At 41.2% G+C, this 16,659-nt stretch overlaps 1 protein-coding gene across 1 annotated transcript in view; it reads right to left on the bottom strand.

Annotated features, from left to right (window-relative positions):
- Nucleotides 1–1,090: 1,090 nt before the first annotated feature.
- The window catches only part of cnih4 (cornichon family member 4), a 38,948-nt gene continuing 23,379 nt past the window's right edge, over nucleotides 1,091–16,659 (bottom strand). Inside the window, exons 4-5 of the mRNA XM_033638944.2 lie at nucleotides 3,842–3,982; nucleotides 1,091–3,702 (exon numbers count right to left, since the gene is read on the bottom strand). Of these exons, the coding sequence (XP_033494835.1) occupies nucleotides 3,675–3,702; nucleotides 3,842–3,982 (169 nt within the window). The 3' untranslated portion in view covers nucleotides 1,091–3,674. The remainder of the gene's footprint in view (nucleotides 3,703–3,841; nucleotides 3,983–16,659) is intronic.

The following is a 16,659-nucleotide window of genomic DNA, read 5'->3' as shown; positions in this document are numbered from 1 at the left end:
CACAAAGTCCCATGTGATGGTACATTGTAAACACATCAAAATTTTCACCAGTGATTGGAAGTTGTGTGGAAATGCTGCCCAACAAGTATGACCCTAATTAGCCTGATGGGAGTGCTGTAAATAAGGCCCAAAAATTACATTTTGGGGGCGCCCAGTGGCTCAGTAGGTAGGGTGGGTGTTCCATGTATAAAAGGTAATGTTGTTGCCGCAACGCCCACAGGCTTGATCCCAGCTCACGGCCCTTTGCTGCATGTCATCCCTTTTCTCTCCTCCATTCATGTTTAACTTGTCCTTTCCAATAAAGGCAAAGCCAAAAAAATAGGCTTTCTTTTGGAAAGGTCACACCCCCAGTGCCATAAGTCCAATGACTTTTGCCATTTTTAATTTTTTTGAAAAACACGTTTGACATGTCCTCCAAACCAGGTCTGAATGCTCAAAATGTTCTGTGGATCATTACTGGAACAAGCTTATCAAAAGCTTGTTGATATATCTGACCAATGATCTTAAGGAGGGGCATGGCTCAGCTCATTAATTAACCAAACCCCACAACCATTGGATCAATCTTTAAAATAAGTACCTGAAACATACCATGACAGTCTCATTCCAATCGACCACTAGGGGGCACTACAAGTGGAAAAAACTGGCATGGCATAACACAAATCAGACTGTCAATCAGAAATAGTTTGTACAATTATTACAAAATTTGCAGGATATGTTAAATAATAATGATGAACCACATGTTGTAAAATTATTTTAAAATCGCTTAATGGGGTGCACCACTAGTTCCCAACATGTGCGCTAGCCTGGCACAAAATTAGCCATGTTAAACTAATTCATAGTCTTATTGCTTTTTCATACTACAGTACAATCTCTCAGTGGACATCATGCAGTATCATTTTACTGTTGCATTTTTATATTACTGACCTCTGAAACCTTTATTCTATTTGCAAAAAAAAAAAAAAAAAAAGGGAGATTTCACTGCTTTTTTAAAGTTTTCACCACATTGGATTGGAACATTCCACATCAAAAGCTTTTGACTTCTAACAGTCTGTGTTGGCTGGAATAGCTTCTTGCAGCTGTATAAGTTTCATTTATTTTATCTTGTTTTCACTTTTAGGTTTTTTTAATCATTTTTACTGTAAATCACTTTGTTGTTGATGTTGGATTTCACTTGATCTGCCACCTATCTGTCTTTACTGTGTCTGTATGAGAGGGAACATCTTGTACACATCACTTTCACCAAATGGCACTAAAGTATTTACTGAGGATAGAAACAAGAAATGGCACAAGTGGGGGAAAAAAGGGAAACCTGATGATTAAACGGCCAATCAGAATGCTCTAACTGTCCCCCAGTTCAACATTCTGAGTCAGCTGAACAGTCAGGAACCTGGAACTTTGGAGTAATGGTGCCAGACACTTAGCAAAACTACAGGTGACAGCAGACTGCAGATCAAGAAATGGTGCGAGTCTGCTTCTGCCAATAAAAAGCTCAATCACACACCTAAAACAACACCCCACCATGTCTCAAACTGTCCATCCAGCAGGTACATACACTGCTGGAAGGAGCCAAATATGGAGCTGCATGTGATCTCAGAGCTAAGTTACACATCACTGAATTCTGAAGTTCTGAGCAGGAAGTGATGCACAGCTGCTTAATGTCATCTTTAGTAAAAGGCCAGCAGCTGAGCTTAGTACTCTGCCACAACACAAAATAATCAGAATGTACACTCAGTGGCCACTTTATTAGGCACGCAGGCGTTGGAGGTATGCTATGCAGGATTGTTGGTTACTTTTTGTAAACACACTCACCAGCAAAAGTGACACTAAAAGTCAATCCCAGATGCCCTCTTGTTTGTGGTTTGCCTCACTATATTTGTGTTGTTGTTGTTTTGTCTCTGTGTCTCTTGGATACCTGCTGCTTTCAGCCTGGCACCTGGTCACTACATTTTTGTAAAGCCCTGACCTCACCTGAGTGTTGTGGGGGTACAGACCAATAAACATCCCGGAAAAAGAAAATAAGAAGGTGGCAAACGTCTCTGCAGATAAATATACCTCTAAACACTTCTAGTGGGTCAGAAGTGATGATTGAGAGGATTTTTTCGTGAGTCCACGGTTTCCAACATTTTCATTTATTAGTGTCTGCCCACCACGATTAAAGCATCTGCTCCCACATATTGATTTCTTATTTTTGGAGCTGAACTGTTCATTAGGAGTGCTGTTGGAATATATATATCCTTTGCTTACTCAGAGCATAGTCTGGTCACAGACGGAGCAGCAGAACGTTAAGCTAATTCAAAGGCAACTGAACTGTTCATTGCTCTGGGTCTAACTTTAGCTTTCACTCACAAACAGCTGCTCCTCTCATGCATCGATCTGATCGGATCGACTGATCGATTTGCCCCCCCCCCCCCCCCGATGAATCAGACCTCCACAAACTGTTACCTGTCGTCAGCTAACGCTACACATAGGTTGTAATTCTGCTGGAAACAATGGAGTCTACATATTGTTTTATGGAAAATCCTGCATAGTATATCTTTAATGCAAACATCTCAACAACAAATCATGTGCCAGGAAGTCAATGCATAAAGGCACACGGATATGGTCAAGAGGTTCAGTTGTGATTAGTTTGCTGATCTCAATTTTCACCACAACAGTGTGTAGAGGTCAGAGAATGTGTTAACAGTGAGTGGCAGTTCTGTAGGCTGAATACTTATTAATGAGAGCGCTCAGAGGAGACTGTTCAGACTGGATCAAGCTGACAGAAGGTGACAATAACTCAAATAACCATGTATTACAACACTGCTATGCAGAGGAGCATCTCACAGTACATGGAACCAGCTACAGCAGCAGATGACCACAGCAGGTTCCACTCCAGTCAGCTAACAACAGAAAACTGGAGCTACAGCGGAGGACATCAGGTTGTTAAGTGGTCACTGTTGATTCACTCCAGTGTCTCCAGTGCTTTCCTGCCTGTGTCCTCAGTTTTAGGGCTCCACTGTGTACGCTGCTGCTATAACTAACTACTTACTGCTACAAAGATTTCTGAGCCTCTGTAGTTGTACAGAGGCTGAAAAATCTTCTAGAGGGCCCGAAACCAAAGGCCTTGGGGATTTTGAGAAATGGCAAAGCAATAATATTTAGCTGCACAATATAAGGCTAAAGTGACACAACAAGACATGCATTGCAAGAGTTAAAACACTATTGGCACTATTTTCCTACTTTGGCATTGGTGGAAAAGAATTCCATCCAGACAGACAGTGTAGTTGGTAATATATATCATCTTCACTGGCTAGTTCTGTTTCGCTCTGCTCTATGAAGCCTACTCATTCATGTTACTGTGACAATGTCTGGTATTTTTTAAAGCCACTATGCCGATCTTATAATCATTCACTGTTGCAGATAGAGGTTTTAAGAAAACTCATTATTTATCCCCTTCAGAATGAAACACAGCAGTTGCTGTAGGAGATTTTGTCATGATGGTACTGAAGTGTGAAGTGGTTAAATATTAACCTTAATATTGTATAAAAGTCAAAACTCAGATTCTGACGACACACATAAGAGTGCGGACCTGAGTAAGACCACAGTGATAAACTTTATGCATATAGTACAGGAGCAGAATGTGAGGGGGGAAACAGCAAAGCCAGGAGTATGGATGCGGCAGCTTGCTGGGTGCTTCAGTCGTTGATCAGGGCAAGGATCATGCTGGAAACACAGGACGGAAATATAAGTATTAATACAGAACTGATCATGGACAGACACTTCATTCAGCCTTCAGCTAATTGTTGACAGCCTTGAACATGTCACTAAAGGTTAGTGTGTCTGTAGGTGCTGTTGCTCTCACCTATACAAATAAATGAAGAAGCAGAGCAGGTGGTAACCCAGTTTAATCATGGCCTCCTTCATGTGGGACTTGAGCTGACCTCTGTTGTGGATCTCAGTGGGGTCAAACACGCCCATGTTTCCCATCGGGACCTTCACATACCTGCAGGGACAACAGGGACAAGAAGAGAGTCAAGTCAAGCCACTGGACAGTAAGACATGAACTCTGTATTCTTCCCATGTAAGACTAGAGAGTGTCATGTGGACAAAACCTGCACAGTCGATGTAATGTTATAATGCAGTGTCAAAATATGAAATATATAGATATTGTATATTTCTTGATTATTCCATTTGTAGATAAGATAAGAATGTCTGTTGGCTAATACAGTAAATTAAAGACCTGAAAATTATTGTATTACCTAGGGCTGGGCAATATGACTTAAAAATAACATTGTGACATTTTAGGACATATTGCAATACACAATGTATATTGTGCTATTTCAAAATCTCCTCTAAAGTACTGTGGACTACTAAAATACCAAATTATTAAATGAACCACAGTTACAATAAAGTTAAATAGAATACTGTTATAATAAAGTTAAATAAAATACTGTTATGATAAAGTTAAAGACAGTATACTTTTAATTAAATCAATCAAAGGAGCTTCTATTTTGAAGGTCCTGGCTTGTCTCAGCTGGAAGTGTTGATGTTTTTGCTGTGAGCTTGAAGCTTCCGGTCAACAGTGTGGGATCTATGCCTCATCAAGGCGGGCTTGACCTCCTACAGATTAAAGTATCAAAATGGCTATGGGAAATAATTAATAATTATTCATCATTATTAATTATGTTAAATAATGTGACCTAATTTACATTAAATCACCTCGCGGGGCATCATTCCCCAAAAGGGAAAAATTATAGCCAGTCAATGATATCAGTCCCATAAATTCACAATCAGTTTGGAACTTTGATTAATAGTTAAATTTATAACTATAACCAAAATTAACACATTGATAATAAAGGCTGAAGGATTTTGGAGTTCTTTACATAGCACAGTATGACTATTCATTCAACCTTGTGCAATATTAAACAGACAGCAGTTATCATTCCAAATATATCTATTCATCACGAAAGCAAAGCAACAAAACACACAAATCCTAACTAACAATATATAAGCACGGGTGTGTGTGGGTGTGCGTGTGTGTATGTGAGAGAGAGAGACAAAAGGTGGGTGTGTGAAACAAAGGGCCGTCTGGCCTGGTGGTGGTCAGGACAAAGACAAAGGATTAGAAGCTGTAACTTTGATATGCCTCTTTGGGTGTAGCTATGTTGAAAGCCAATTTGTGTATCTGTTATTTGCTGCAATGGGTCTGGGTTAGTAAAGAGGATGTTAAGTTGCATGCAAGACTGTCCGTGAAGCGCATTAGCAAATTTACATCCCTTAGCTTTGGTGAAGCCAACTAACATAACCTAACTGCAAACAATCACAAAAATAACTCAATAAACAGCATTAAATCACAATTGAGAAAGTTAAACAATCTTGTTTAGCCTGTACAAATGCAATAATGCTATGCCCAGTTGTTACACTACCAATTCTTGAATGGATGGAGGGAAGATTTTCTTTGTAGCATGCTGCTTTTGTTAGCTGGCAAATCAAGGCTGGAAAGGGCTGTGGTTCCAGAAGCGGTCTTTGCTGTGTCCTTGTTAGGAAGGTGCAGATACGAGGACACTGGTCGCTCTGTGTCCTTGCAGAGTTAAGACGCTGGTACTAACTCAACTTGGCTCTCCTTGTTGCTGGAAAGTTAGTTGCAAACCTTGTGTTTGGCACACTAACTGTGTTTGGCACACTAACTTCTCTCCTCTACATGCTCTTGCATGTAGAGAAGAAAACAGGGTAAGGGCGTAGCAGGCTCTCCTGGTGGTGGTCTGCAGGTTTAGGAGCAGGCAAGCAAGAGTCTGAGCAAGAGCCGGTCAGCCACTCCGGAGAAGGAGCCGGGGCAGAGAGTCTGTAGAGCAACTGCCCCCTTCAATGGTTCAGGGGCAAGAGCGTCTGAGCCTGTCAGCAGCTCAGTAGAAAGAGCACAGAGAGTGAAGAGAGCAGAATTTAAACTAAAGTTTGCTTGGTGACATCACAGAGTCACATATCACTGTGAAAGTACTGTCCAATCAAGTTTGGCGACTGGTCTCTCATTTAGGTGTGACAGTGAGGCATCCTGTGGAGATGGCTGCCTTTGTTTGAAGAAAAAGAGCATGCAGTCTCTGCCACCATTTCAAATGACAAGACCCAGAGAGGACAAGCCTTCACATGTCCAGTTTAGATTTGAACAAATGACAAATGCTCTGTGGTCCAGTGAATCCCAACAGTCAGTTGTTAGCAGTTAGAACAAAGTTGATCTGTTGCCGTGGCACCTTTAAATGTAAGGATTAATTCAGTGTGAGCTGGAAACACACTAACAGCTCTCCAGTTCATATACTAATGGTATTTGCAAGTCACAATGATGTTCTGTAGTGTAATGTACCTGTTAAGTCTTATGCTTTAGTATCAGTTGACCTTTAAAAATACATGTCCAGGCAGTATACTCTGATCATAACCAGTCACATCTTGGTTTATAGTTTCATGTATCCATATAATGTGTGCACACACACACACACACACACACATACACACATATAAATATAAATATATGTATTTTCTCTAATAGTGGCCGGGGCCTTTATTTACCTCAACTGCAGAGGGTACCAGGCCTTTATTGGAAGTAGGCCTGTCACAACAACAAATTTTGCTGGGCGATTAACTGCATCAGAAATTATTGCGATAAGTGATAATATTGCGTAATATTATGCTTTTACGACCATTTTTCATTATTGTTGTAATTTTGCTGTTTTAGACCATTTTTTAAACTTATATAATGATAATAAAGGCATACTGATGCAAGTTAAAGAGAAATAAACATTTATTTAACAAGAATATGTAGGAATGCAAAAAAGAAAATTTAATTATCCTAAATATCACGTAAAAATATCAAAATAAATAAATACAAAAAAATAGACTCTCAGTCTCTCACTCTCAGGTGTGCAGTTAAGTTGGTCATATTCACTCTTTTTGTTGAGATGGTTTTAGAACAAACCCGGCACACCGGCTCGTCCAAATTACTGGGCTCCCCTCTGTCATTTAGTTTAAATCCAAAATACTCCCACACAGGGGCCATGGCATTTGGTTTAGGAACAAGTTCCATGTCTTTCTCTTACGCTTAACTGTTTTTTTTTTCCCTCCGCCTAGTCTCCCCCCCCACAAAGATTGCACTGTGTCTGTGTGTGTAGCCAATAGCCCCACCTCCCCCACAGAGACAAAGACACTCGGTGACAAGAGCTTTCCTTCCGTTCATTACGCCAATGAACCAACTCACCTGGCTGCCAGACGATGCATGGCAGTGAACACTCTTGTCGTCCAGTCTCTTTGGTGGAGAGAGACACGGAAAACAAACACGCATGAATATGGCAATTAATCACGGCTGGAAAAGTTACCGTCCCCCTTTTAATTTCGCGACAAGCCTAATTGGAAGCAGGCTTATATTCGAGAGAGGCGTTTATTTCTATTTCCCTCTGTTCAATAAGTATATTTGCTCATAATTTAGTATAAAACCTCCTTGTTTTCTGATCTGCTTCTATTTACTCTGTTAAATGTCTGTTCCTGCATTATGCTTTTGATAAAATTAAAAGCCCATGGACAATATGCCTGTCCCTGACTTTTATTGTGAAACATTACGCAAACATTTCAATTTAACTTACATGAAGTATGACCGGTCACGTACCGGAGGGTAAATACGCCCAGTGTCACATAAACACAAAACAAATCTGAAGTACGCCATTAATGTCCAGATTACAGTACAGACAAATATCAAATATATAATAACAATCAGATTCAGCTGCAAGCAAAATCCGAACTGAAAAAATTGGATATTACTTAAATATTAACATCATCGCAGCTCTCACACCAGAGGGTAAATACGCCTAGTGTCACATAAACACAAAACAAATCTGAAGTATGCCAGATATAAACATTAATAGCCAGTTTACAGCACAGACAAATATCAAATATATAATAACAATCAGATTCAGGTGCAAGCAAAATCCGAACTCAAAAAATAGGATATTGACTATGGATAAGCACCTCATACAACCACACTTCAAAAGATCCTAACAATCACTTACATATACTTTGATCACAGAAATTATTAGCAGCCACTTAAGATTTGAACCTGTGTTGAGAATTTTACAGAAAATTTAATGGATTGCTCAACAGCCGCAAAACAAAACAAAAAAATTGGAAACCATTTTTTTTTGCATCGCACTGACTGATCAGAGCTAGTTGAGGCAACTTCTTTGCAACCTGAATGGAATTACAGGAAATTAGGGCTGCACGGTATATGCGGTAGACGGTAGAAATGATATAAATTTGGCCCACGGTAGAGATTTGTGCTCTACTGTCCTATCATCGATGACGTCATCACACCTGCCTCAGTGTGAAAATGGCTGCGAGCACAGAGACAGCGGAGCAAGAGGAGCTGGTTCACGTCCGTGATTTAGCGTAGCACGTGCAACATGTGTTGCTGGAGAACTTGTGAGTGAGTGAGTTAATGTCTTATGAACAGCCCCAGACTTCTCAGACTCTTTTAGCGACTTACCGCTCAGAGGGAACTCATTCAGTGTCTCCTCTGGCAGCAGCACAGCATCTCTCCCTCTCCTCTCTCGCCGTGCGCACACGGGAGTTGGTTTTCGGTAAGAGAGTTTGTCATAAACCTTTGGTAATGTAAACCTATGTGACGCTAGGAGCTCCACAAAAAACTCCATATGTGAATGTGTGATAGTTGTGGTATCATAGCAGCCTGTCACAGGTTACAGCGTGATGATTAGAAGAGAAATGGCAGAGCATAAAGGTCCAGGTGGAAAAAACACAACTCAGTCATTTAGGATTTTGCTAAAAGAAGGAAATTACCTTTTGATATAGATCCCAGGGGACATTTTGCACCATAGAGTACTGGGTTTTAATTTTGAGTTTTGAGATCTGCATTCTGCACAATAAATGCTCTAAAAAATACATTATATCTTTGCTTTTGTTGTTGTTGGGTTTTTTGTTTTTTTTAATCAATTTAGCTTTGCTAAGGGGCTACAAAACCCATTCAGAAACACTTCTATTATAACTTTTACACTTAAATTTATACCGCGATATATACCGTTACCGTGAAGGGATTCGATTTATACCGTGATATAAATTTTAGGTCATACCGCCCAGCCCTACAGGAAATAGGTCCTCAGTTTGGACAAAAAAAGAAGCCAAGTCATATTTCAAGTCAGTGATTGTGCCACAGTACCTGTATTCATGCAAATTCAAATGGCTCATGTACAGTCAGGTCCATAATTTATTTGAGGAATTTCAGTCAGGATTTAGAGTGCATCATAGCACTGAGACAGCTCTAGTTAAAATTACAAATGACCTTCTGATTGCTTCAGACAAAGGACTCGTCTCTGTTCTTGTTTTATTAGATCTTAGTGCGGCGTTTGACACAATTGACCATCAAATTCTACTGCAGAGACTGGATCACTTAATTGGCCTAAAAGGTTCAGCACTAAGCTGGTTTAAATCTTATTTATCTGATCGTTTTCAATTTGTTGACGTTCGTAATGAATCATCCTTACGTACCAAAGTTTGTTTTGGAGTTCCGCAAGGTTCTGTGCTCGGACCAATCCTGTTTACTCTATATATGCTTCCTTTAGGTAACATCATTAGAAATCACTCTATAAATTTCCATTGTTATGCGGATGATACACAGTTGTATTTATCGATGAAGCCAGAAGAAAGTAATCAATTAACTAAACTCCATAACTGCCTTAAAGACATAAAAAATTGGATGAGCACCAATTTCCTGATGTTAAATTCAGACAAAACTGAAGTTATTGTTCTTGGCCCCAAACAACTCAGAGACTCTTTATCTGATGACATAGTTTCTCCAGATGGCATTGCTCTGGCCTCTAGCACTACCGTAAGAAACCTCGGAGTAATATTTGATCAAGATTTGTCTTTTAATTCTCATTTAAAGCAAACCTCACGGACTGCATTTTTTCATCTGCGTAATATTGTGAAAATTAGGCCTATCCTGACCCGAAAAGATGCAGAAAAATTGGTCCACGCTTTTGTTACCTCAAGGCTGGATTACTGTAACTCTCTATTATCAGGTAGCTCTAGTAAGTCCTTAAAAACTCTCCAGCTAATTCAGAATGCAGCAGCTCATGTACTAACAGGAACTAAGAAACGAGATCATATTTCTCCTGTTTTAGCTTCTCTGCACTGGCTCCCTGTAAAATCCAGAATTGAATTTAAAATCCTACTGTTAACTTATAAAGCTCTAAATGGTCAAGCTCCGTCATATCTTAGAGAGCTCATAGTGCCATATTATCCCACCAGAACACTGCGCTCTGAGAACGCAGGGTTACTCGTGGTCCCTAAAGTCTCCAAAAGTAGATCAGGAGCCAGAGCCTTCAGCTATCAGGCTCCTCTCCTGTGGAATCATCTCCCTGTTACGGTCCGGGAGGCAGACACCGTCTCCACATTTAAGACTAGACTTAAGACTTTCCTCTTTGATAAAGCTTATAGTTAGGGCTGGCTCAGGCTTGCCCTGTACCAGCCCCTAGTTAGGCTGACTTAGGCCTAGTCTGCCGGAGGACCCCCTATAATACACCGGGCTCCCTCTCTCTCTCTCTCTCTCTCTCTCTCTCTCACTCTCATCCTATTACTGCATCTTGCTAACTCGGCCATTCTGGATGTCACTAACTCGGCTTCTTCTCCGGAGCCTTTGTGCTCCACTGTCTCTCAGAATAACTCATACCGCAGCGGTGCCTGGACAGTGTGACGTGTGTGGTTGTGCTGCTGCCGTGGTCCTGCTAGATGCCTCCTGCTGCTGCTGCCATCATTAGTCATTAGTCATACTTCTACTGTTATTATACACATATGACTATTGTCACACAAGTATACTGTCAGATATTAATACATACTTTCAACATATTGTACCACAGTAGCCAGAACTATAACTATAATATTATTACTTTCATTAATGTTGTTGTAAGCTACTGTCATTACCTGCATCTCTCTCTCTCTCTCTCTCTCTCTCTCTCATTGTGTCATATGGATTACTGTTAATTTATTATGCTGATCTGTTCTGTACGACATCTATTGCACGTCTGTCCGTCCTGGAAGAGGGATCCCTCCTCAGTTGCTCTTCCTGAGGTTTCTACCGTTTTTTTTCCCTGTTAAAGGGTTTTTTTTTGGGGAGTTTTTCCTTATCCGCTGTGAGGGTCTTAAGGACAGAGGGATGTCGTATGCTGTAAAGCCCTGTGAGGCAAATTGTGATTTGTGATATTGGGCTTTATAAATAAAATTGAATTGAATTGAATTGAATAATTATTTGGACAATGATACAGTTGTCGTCATTTTGGCTCTGTACACCACCACAATGGGTTTTAAATGAAACAATGAATACCTGCTTAAAGTGCAGACTCTCAGCTTTCATTTAAGGCTTTTTTCAAAAATGTAGTATGAACCGTGTAGGAATTACAACCATTTCTTCACACAGTCCCCCGACTTTAAGGGCTCATAAGTATTTGGACAAACTAACATAATCATCAATTAAACAGTCAGTTTTAATACTTGGTTGCAAATCCTTTACAGTCAATGACTGCCTGAAGTGTTGGACACATAGGCATCATCAGATGCTGGGTTTCTTCCCTGGTGATGCTCTGCCAGCCCTTTACTGCAGCCGTCTGCACTTCCTGCTTGTGTTTTGGGTGTTTTGCCCTCAGTTTTGGCTTCAGCAAGAGAAACGCATGCTCAGTTGGATTCAGGTCAGATGATATGACTTGGCCATTGCAGAACATTCCATTTCTTTGCCTTAAAAATGTCTTTGGTTGCTTTTGCAATATGCTTCAGGTCATTGTCCATCTGCACTGTGAAGCATCATCCAATGAGTTTTGAAGCATTTAATTGAATCTGAGCAGATAATGGTGCCCCAAACACTTCAGCTTTCATCCTGATGCTCTTGTAAGCAAGACAAGACTTCACTAGAATAAATACAGAGGGTTTATCACAAGATGCAAACCATTGGTTAGCCTTAAAAATGGAAGGCCAGATTAGAGTTTGTCAAAAACCATCTAAAAAGCCTGTACAGTTGTGGAACAGCATACTATGGACAGATAAAACAAAGATCAACTACCAGAATGATGGGAAGAGAAGAGAAGGAAGAAGGGAAGGAACTGCTCATGATCCAAAGCACACCACCTCATCAGTGAAGCATGGTGGAGGTACTGTTATGTCATGGCCATGTATGGCTGCCAGTGGAACTGGTTCTCTTGTATTTATTGATGATGTGACTGCTGACAAGAGCAGCAGGATGAAAGCTGAAGTGTTTGGGGCACCATTATCTGCTCAGATTCAACCAAATGCTTCAAAACTCATTGGACGATGCTTCACAGTGCAGATGGACAATGACCTGAAGCATACTGCAAAAGCAACCAAAGACATTTTTAAGGCAAAGAAGTGGAATGTTCTGCAACGGCCAAGTCATATCATCTGACCTGAATCCAATTGAGCATGCGTTTCTCTTGCTGAAGCCAAAACTAAGGGCAAAACACCCAAAACACAAGCAGGAAGTGCAGACGGCTGCAGTAAAGTGCTGGCAGAGCATCACCAGGGAAGAAACCCAGCATCTGATGATGCCTATGTGTCCAACTCTTAAGGCAGTCACTGACTGTAAAGGATTTGCAACCAAGTATTAAAACTGACTGTTTAATTGATGATTATGTTAGTTTGTCCAAATACTTATGAGCCCTTAAAGTCGGGGGACTGTGTGAAGAAATGGTTGTAATTCCTACACGGTTCATACTACATTTTTGAAAAAAGCCTTAAATGAAAGCTGAGAGTCTGCACTTTAAGCAGGTATTCATTGTTTCATTTAAAACCCATTGTGGTGGTGTACAGAGCCAAAATGACGACAACTGTATCATTGTCCAAATAATTATGGACCTGACTGTATATATGACACTACTTAAATGGTTTATGAAGATGTGAAACATACAGTGTTTCCCATACATTCATTTATCTGTGGCGGTGCGCCACGAATAAATTATCTCTGCCACATATAGATTTTTCTGCTTTTGGCGCTGCCTGTTCAACCTCGCTCATAAACACATTATAATGGGACTCGCTGTCTGTGAATGTAGCGGTGCATTAGGTGGCCGTATGCATCGTAAAGACGCACTTAACGCACCTGGTCCGCCAGAAGAAGAAGAAGCAGACGTAGTAGCAGAATGGATCCAAAGACCTCTCAGTACAAATATGTGGGCAAACAAGTCCAAAAGTGGTTCGAACAACTATAACTCATCATGTTATATTAGCCTGTGTCTGTATTAACATAGCTGAAAGGTCAACATGTGCAGAGACATTAACTCACGCTGTTAGTAGTGTTAACTGCAGCGCGAGTCCCGTAGCAGCTCGCCCTCGTTAATCAATTACAGCGGCTCCACCGGCAACGGGAGCGGCGCGACAACCACCGCCTGTCACGCGATAACTCTCTATTTTATGCGGCTCTTCTATTTTTGTTGCCCTACGCTCCCCTATGCAACCCTCCAGCAGATAAAAACTACATGAAATAGTGTGCTAAACGAGCACAATGTGTTTTTAAATGAATAAACCATTATCAGAGGTGATATGTGATGATTTTTTTTCAAGCATTTACCCATGTTTATCCGTGACATTGTGTAAATGTCCGTGGCGGACATTTGAAAGCGAGTAGATGACAGTACAGTAAACTTGTAGATAACTCAAATATATGTAATAACTTAGATGGAAAATGCTTTAACATTTCATGCAGCCTACATGCAGCCTCTCGGCTCAGCAAATGGTAAACAACCCCGCTGGCTTCTCTACGTGTCGCTTCCGTACGCAGTCAGTGGAGCCCAAATGAATACGCCGCAACGCTACGCTGACGTGACGCTTACGTTTGCAGCCGGTGGAGCCCAGCCGCAAGGTTCTGCTCGTTAGTAATTAACTCTGACGTTGGATGTTCACTCCTTCACACAGATGAGTATTGAAAAATATTTTTAATATACCACCACAAATAGATTCCTGTCCTGTGGGAAACACTGACATATGAACAGGTCTTTCACCAAAATTAAAATGCCCATGAAACAAGCCCACAACAATGCAGTCGAAGCCAGGAAACAAACCAAAACAGTCCATTGGAAACTTTCTTACTCTTCCAACTGAAAGCTGTCCAGCTCCATCCAGTATATGAGGTCAAGGTACAGTAAATGACAGCAATAGAGACAGAGCGCAACGCATCATAATCTGAAAGCCACGTCCCCAAAGGAGAAACGAGGCCGCTTTCCCCTCCGCTTCTTCGCTCGTTCGCTATCATTCTGCCTCCACAGCCAGGCCTTCAAGTCTCCACGACTGAATTGCTAGCTAGCTAGCTAAGATTATTAGCTATAGCTAGCTATCAATTAGCTAACAATAAGATGGCAAAGGATTATTTTAGCACGCTATGCCTACCAGAGAGGCAACGATATATTGATAAGCTTAATATTGCCGGTCTACCTCAGTGTCCCTTCTCCTTACCTTGCTAGTCTTGGAAAAAACATGAGCAGAAATCAGTCAGTTAACTAAATCGACCGCTACTCCCCTGTCTCCACATTCTCCCCCTACTGTGGTCCGAGCATGATGTGGAGATTCTTTTTTAAGAAGATGAGCATTTCGGCATGCTCAGCCTTCAGCCTGCTCCTACTACCGGCACACGTTGTTGTTTTGAGACATGCCTCTACATGCTGGTAGATTGAGAGAAGTGCTAGAGTGGACCGCTGGAATGGACTGCTTGAATCACAGTGCACTGGGCACAATTATAACACAAGTTGCATTAATACTGTCAATGCTTTAGCTTAACATACAGTACAGCCCAAAAGAGTGAGAATGCCAAGAGTGTGCAAAGCAGTAATCAGAGCAAAGGGTGGCTATTTTGAAGAAACTAGAATATAAAACATGTTTTCAGTTATTTCACCTTTTTTTGTTAAGTACATAACTCCACATGTGTTCATTCATAGTTTTGATGCCTTCAGTGAGAATCTACAATGTAAATAGTCATGAAAATAAAGAAAATGCATTGAATGAGAAAGTGTGTCCAAACTTTTGGCCTGTACTGTACATAAATACAGTTAACCGTTACTCTAAAAAATACATTTGGAGGGTTTGACAAAGTGTTTGCTGCACACATAGGCATACCGAGTGTCAGGATCCCACAATTTCTTCCCTGTTGAAGCCTCACATTTTATTGCCTGTATCCACTTTTGTCTTCTACAAGGTTCTGTTTTTCTGCTCGGCAGCTGATAAAAGATAAGCTCTGGGTTTTTATTGGCCGTGCAGCCCACCACACAGCAACTTTTCGGCATTTGGACTCAGGGAAAACTCAACAGGCTGGAAACGGAGGGAGAAAGTGTGAGGGGAAAGCAGGCCTCGTTTCCCCTTTGGGGGCGTGGCTTTCAGATTATGACGCGTTGCGCTCTGTCTCTATGCAATTTGGATTTGGAACATTTCACTTTTAGGTGACCCACTTTTGTATTTTCATCATAAACACAGCACATAACACTTAACATATTTACCATGTATGCATGCTGTTCACATTACCAGCCAACATTTTACTTTAGGATGAGGATAGAAGTAGCACAGTCAAGAACAAGATGCTTTAGGTTTGTCCTTGTGGCTAGCAGAAAGTAACATCAATAAAAGGCCTCAGAACTCATCAGGGTAAGAAGAAGTGCGTGGCAAAGAAAGGGCAGTGTAGTCGCATTCATCAGTACTTCCTAAGAAGTCAGTCAGATGAAGTCCAGCGGCAGGTAGAAAACCACAGTTTACAGGATATCAGTAACACTGCCACTGAGGAGAAGGAGGAGGGGGTAGTAAAAGAGGATGCAGGTGACACTGAGGTCAGTATGCCAGTCAGAGAGAGAACCATGGAGCAAAAGGTTAGAGTTAGATGGCCTAGGGCAAATGACAGTAAAGAATGGGAGATAATTAATAGAGATTTGTCAGTAATCTTAAGCAGGCTTAGGGGAAATGCAATCGAAAGGTTAGAAAAGATGGGAGATATAATTTACTCATATGGTGCAGAGAGGTTCGGGGTGCATGAGAGAAAGAGGAGTGAGAGGGCACAGTCAGGTAAGTCTAGGCGGCAAAGAGAAATAGAGGAGTTAGTTAAGGAAAGGAGACAGCTAAGAAAGCAGTGGAAAAAGGCTACAGAAGAAGAAAGGGAGGGAATTAATGTGTTGCAAGAGGAGTTGAGAAGCAGGCTAGCAGTTCTTAGAAGGGCAGAGCATCTCAGGAAAAAGAGGAGGAAGAAGGAACATGTAAGGACAGGTGTTTTCAGGGACCCTTTTGTTAAAGGGTTGTTCAGCCAGGAAAAGGGAGGGCAGCTCAAAGCAGAAAAGCTAGAGGTTGAAGAATATTTGAGAAATACATATTCAGATTTAGAGAAGAATAGAATAGTAGGTTTCCCACCGGATATCCCTCCATTAGGAGGGATAGAGCATGAGATGGATGTCAGGACACCTAGGTGGAATGAAGTTCAGGAGGTCATCAGGCGCGCAAAGGCTTCTTCGGCCCCAGGGCCTAACGAAGTCCCCTACCAGGTTTTTAAAAGTGCACCTGATATCCTTAAATTTTTGTGGAAACAGCTAAGAATAGTTTGGGAGAAACAAATTATCCGAAGAGTATGGCGTAGGGCAGGGGGTGTCCTCATTCCTAAGG

Source organism: Epinephelus lanceolatus, chromosome 10, assembly GCF_041903045.1.
Source record: "Epinephelus lanceolatus isolate andai-2023 chromosome 10, ASM4190304v1, whole genome shotgun sequence".
Lineage (NCBI taxonomy): Eukaryota > Metazoa > Chordata > Actinopteri > Perciformes > Serranidae > Epinephelus > Epinephelus lanceolatus.
This window is presented reverse-complemented; position numbering and strand designations above follow the sequence as displayed.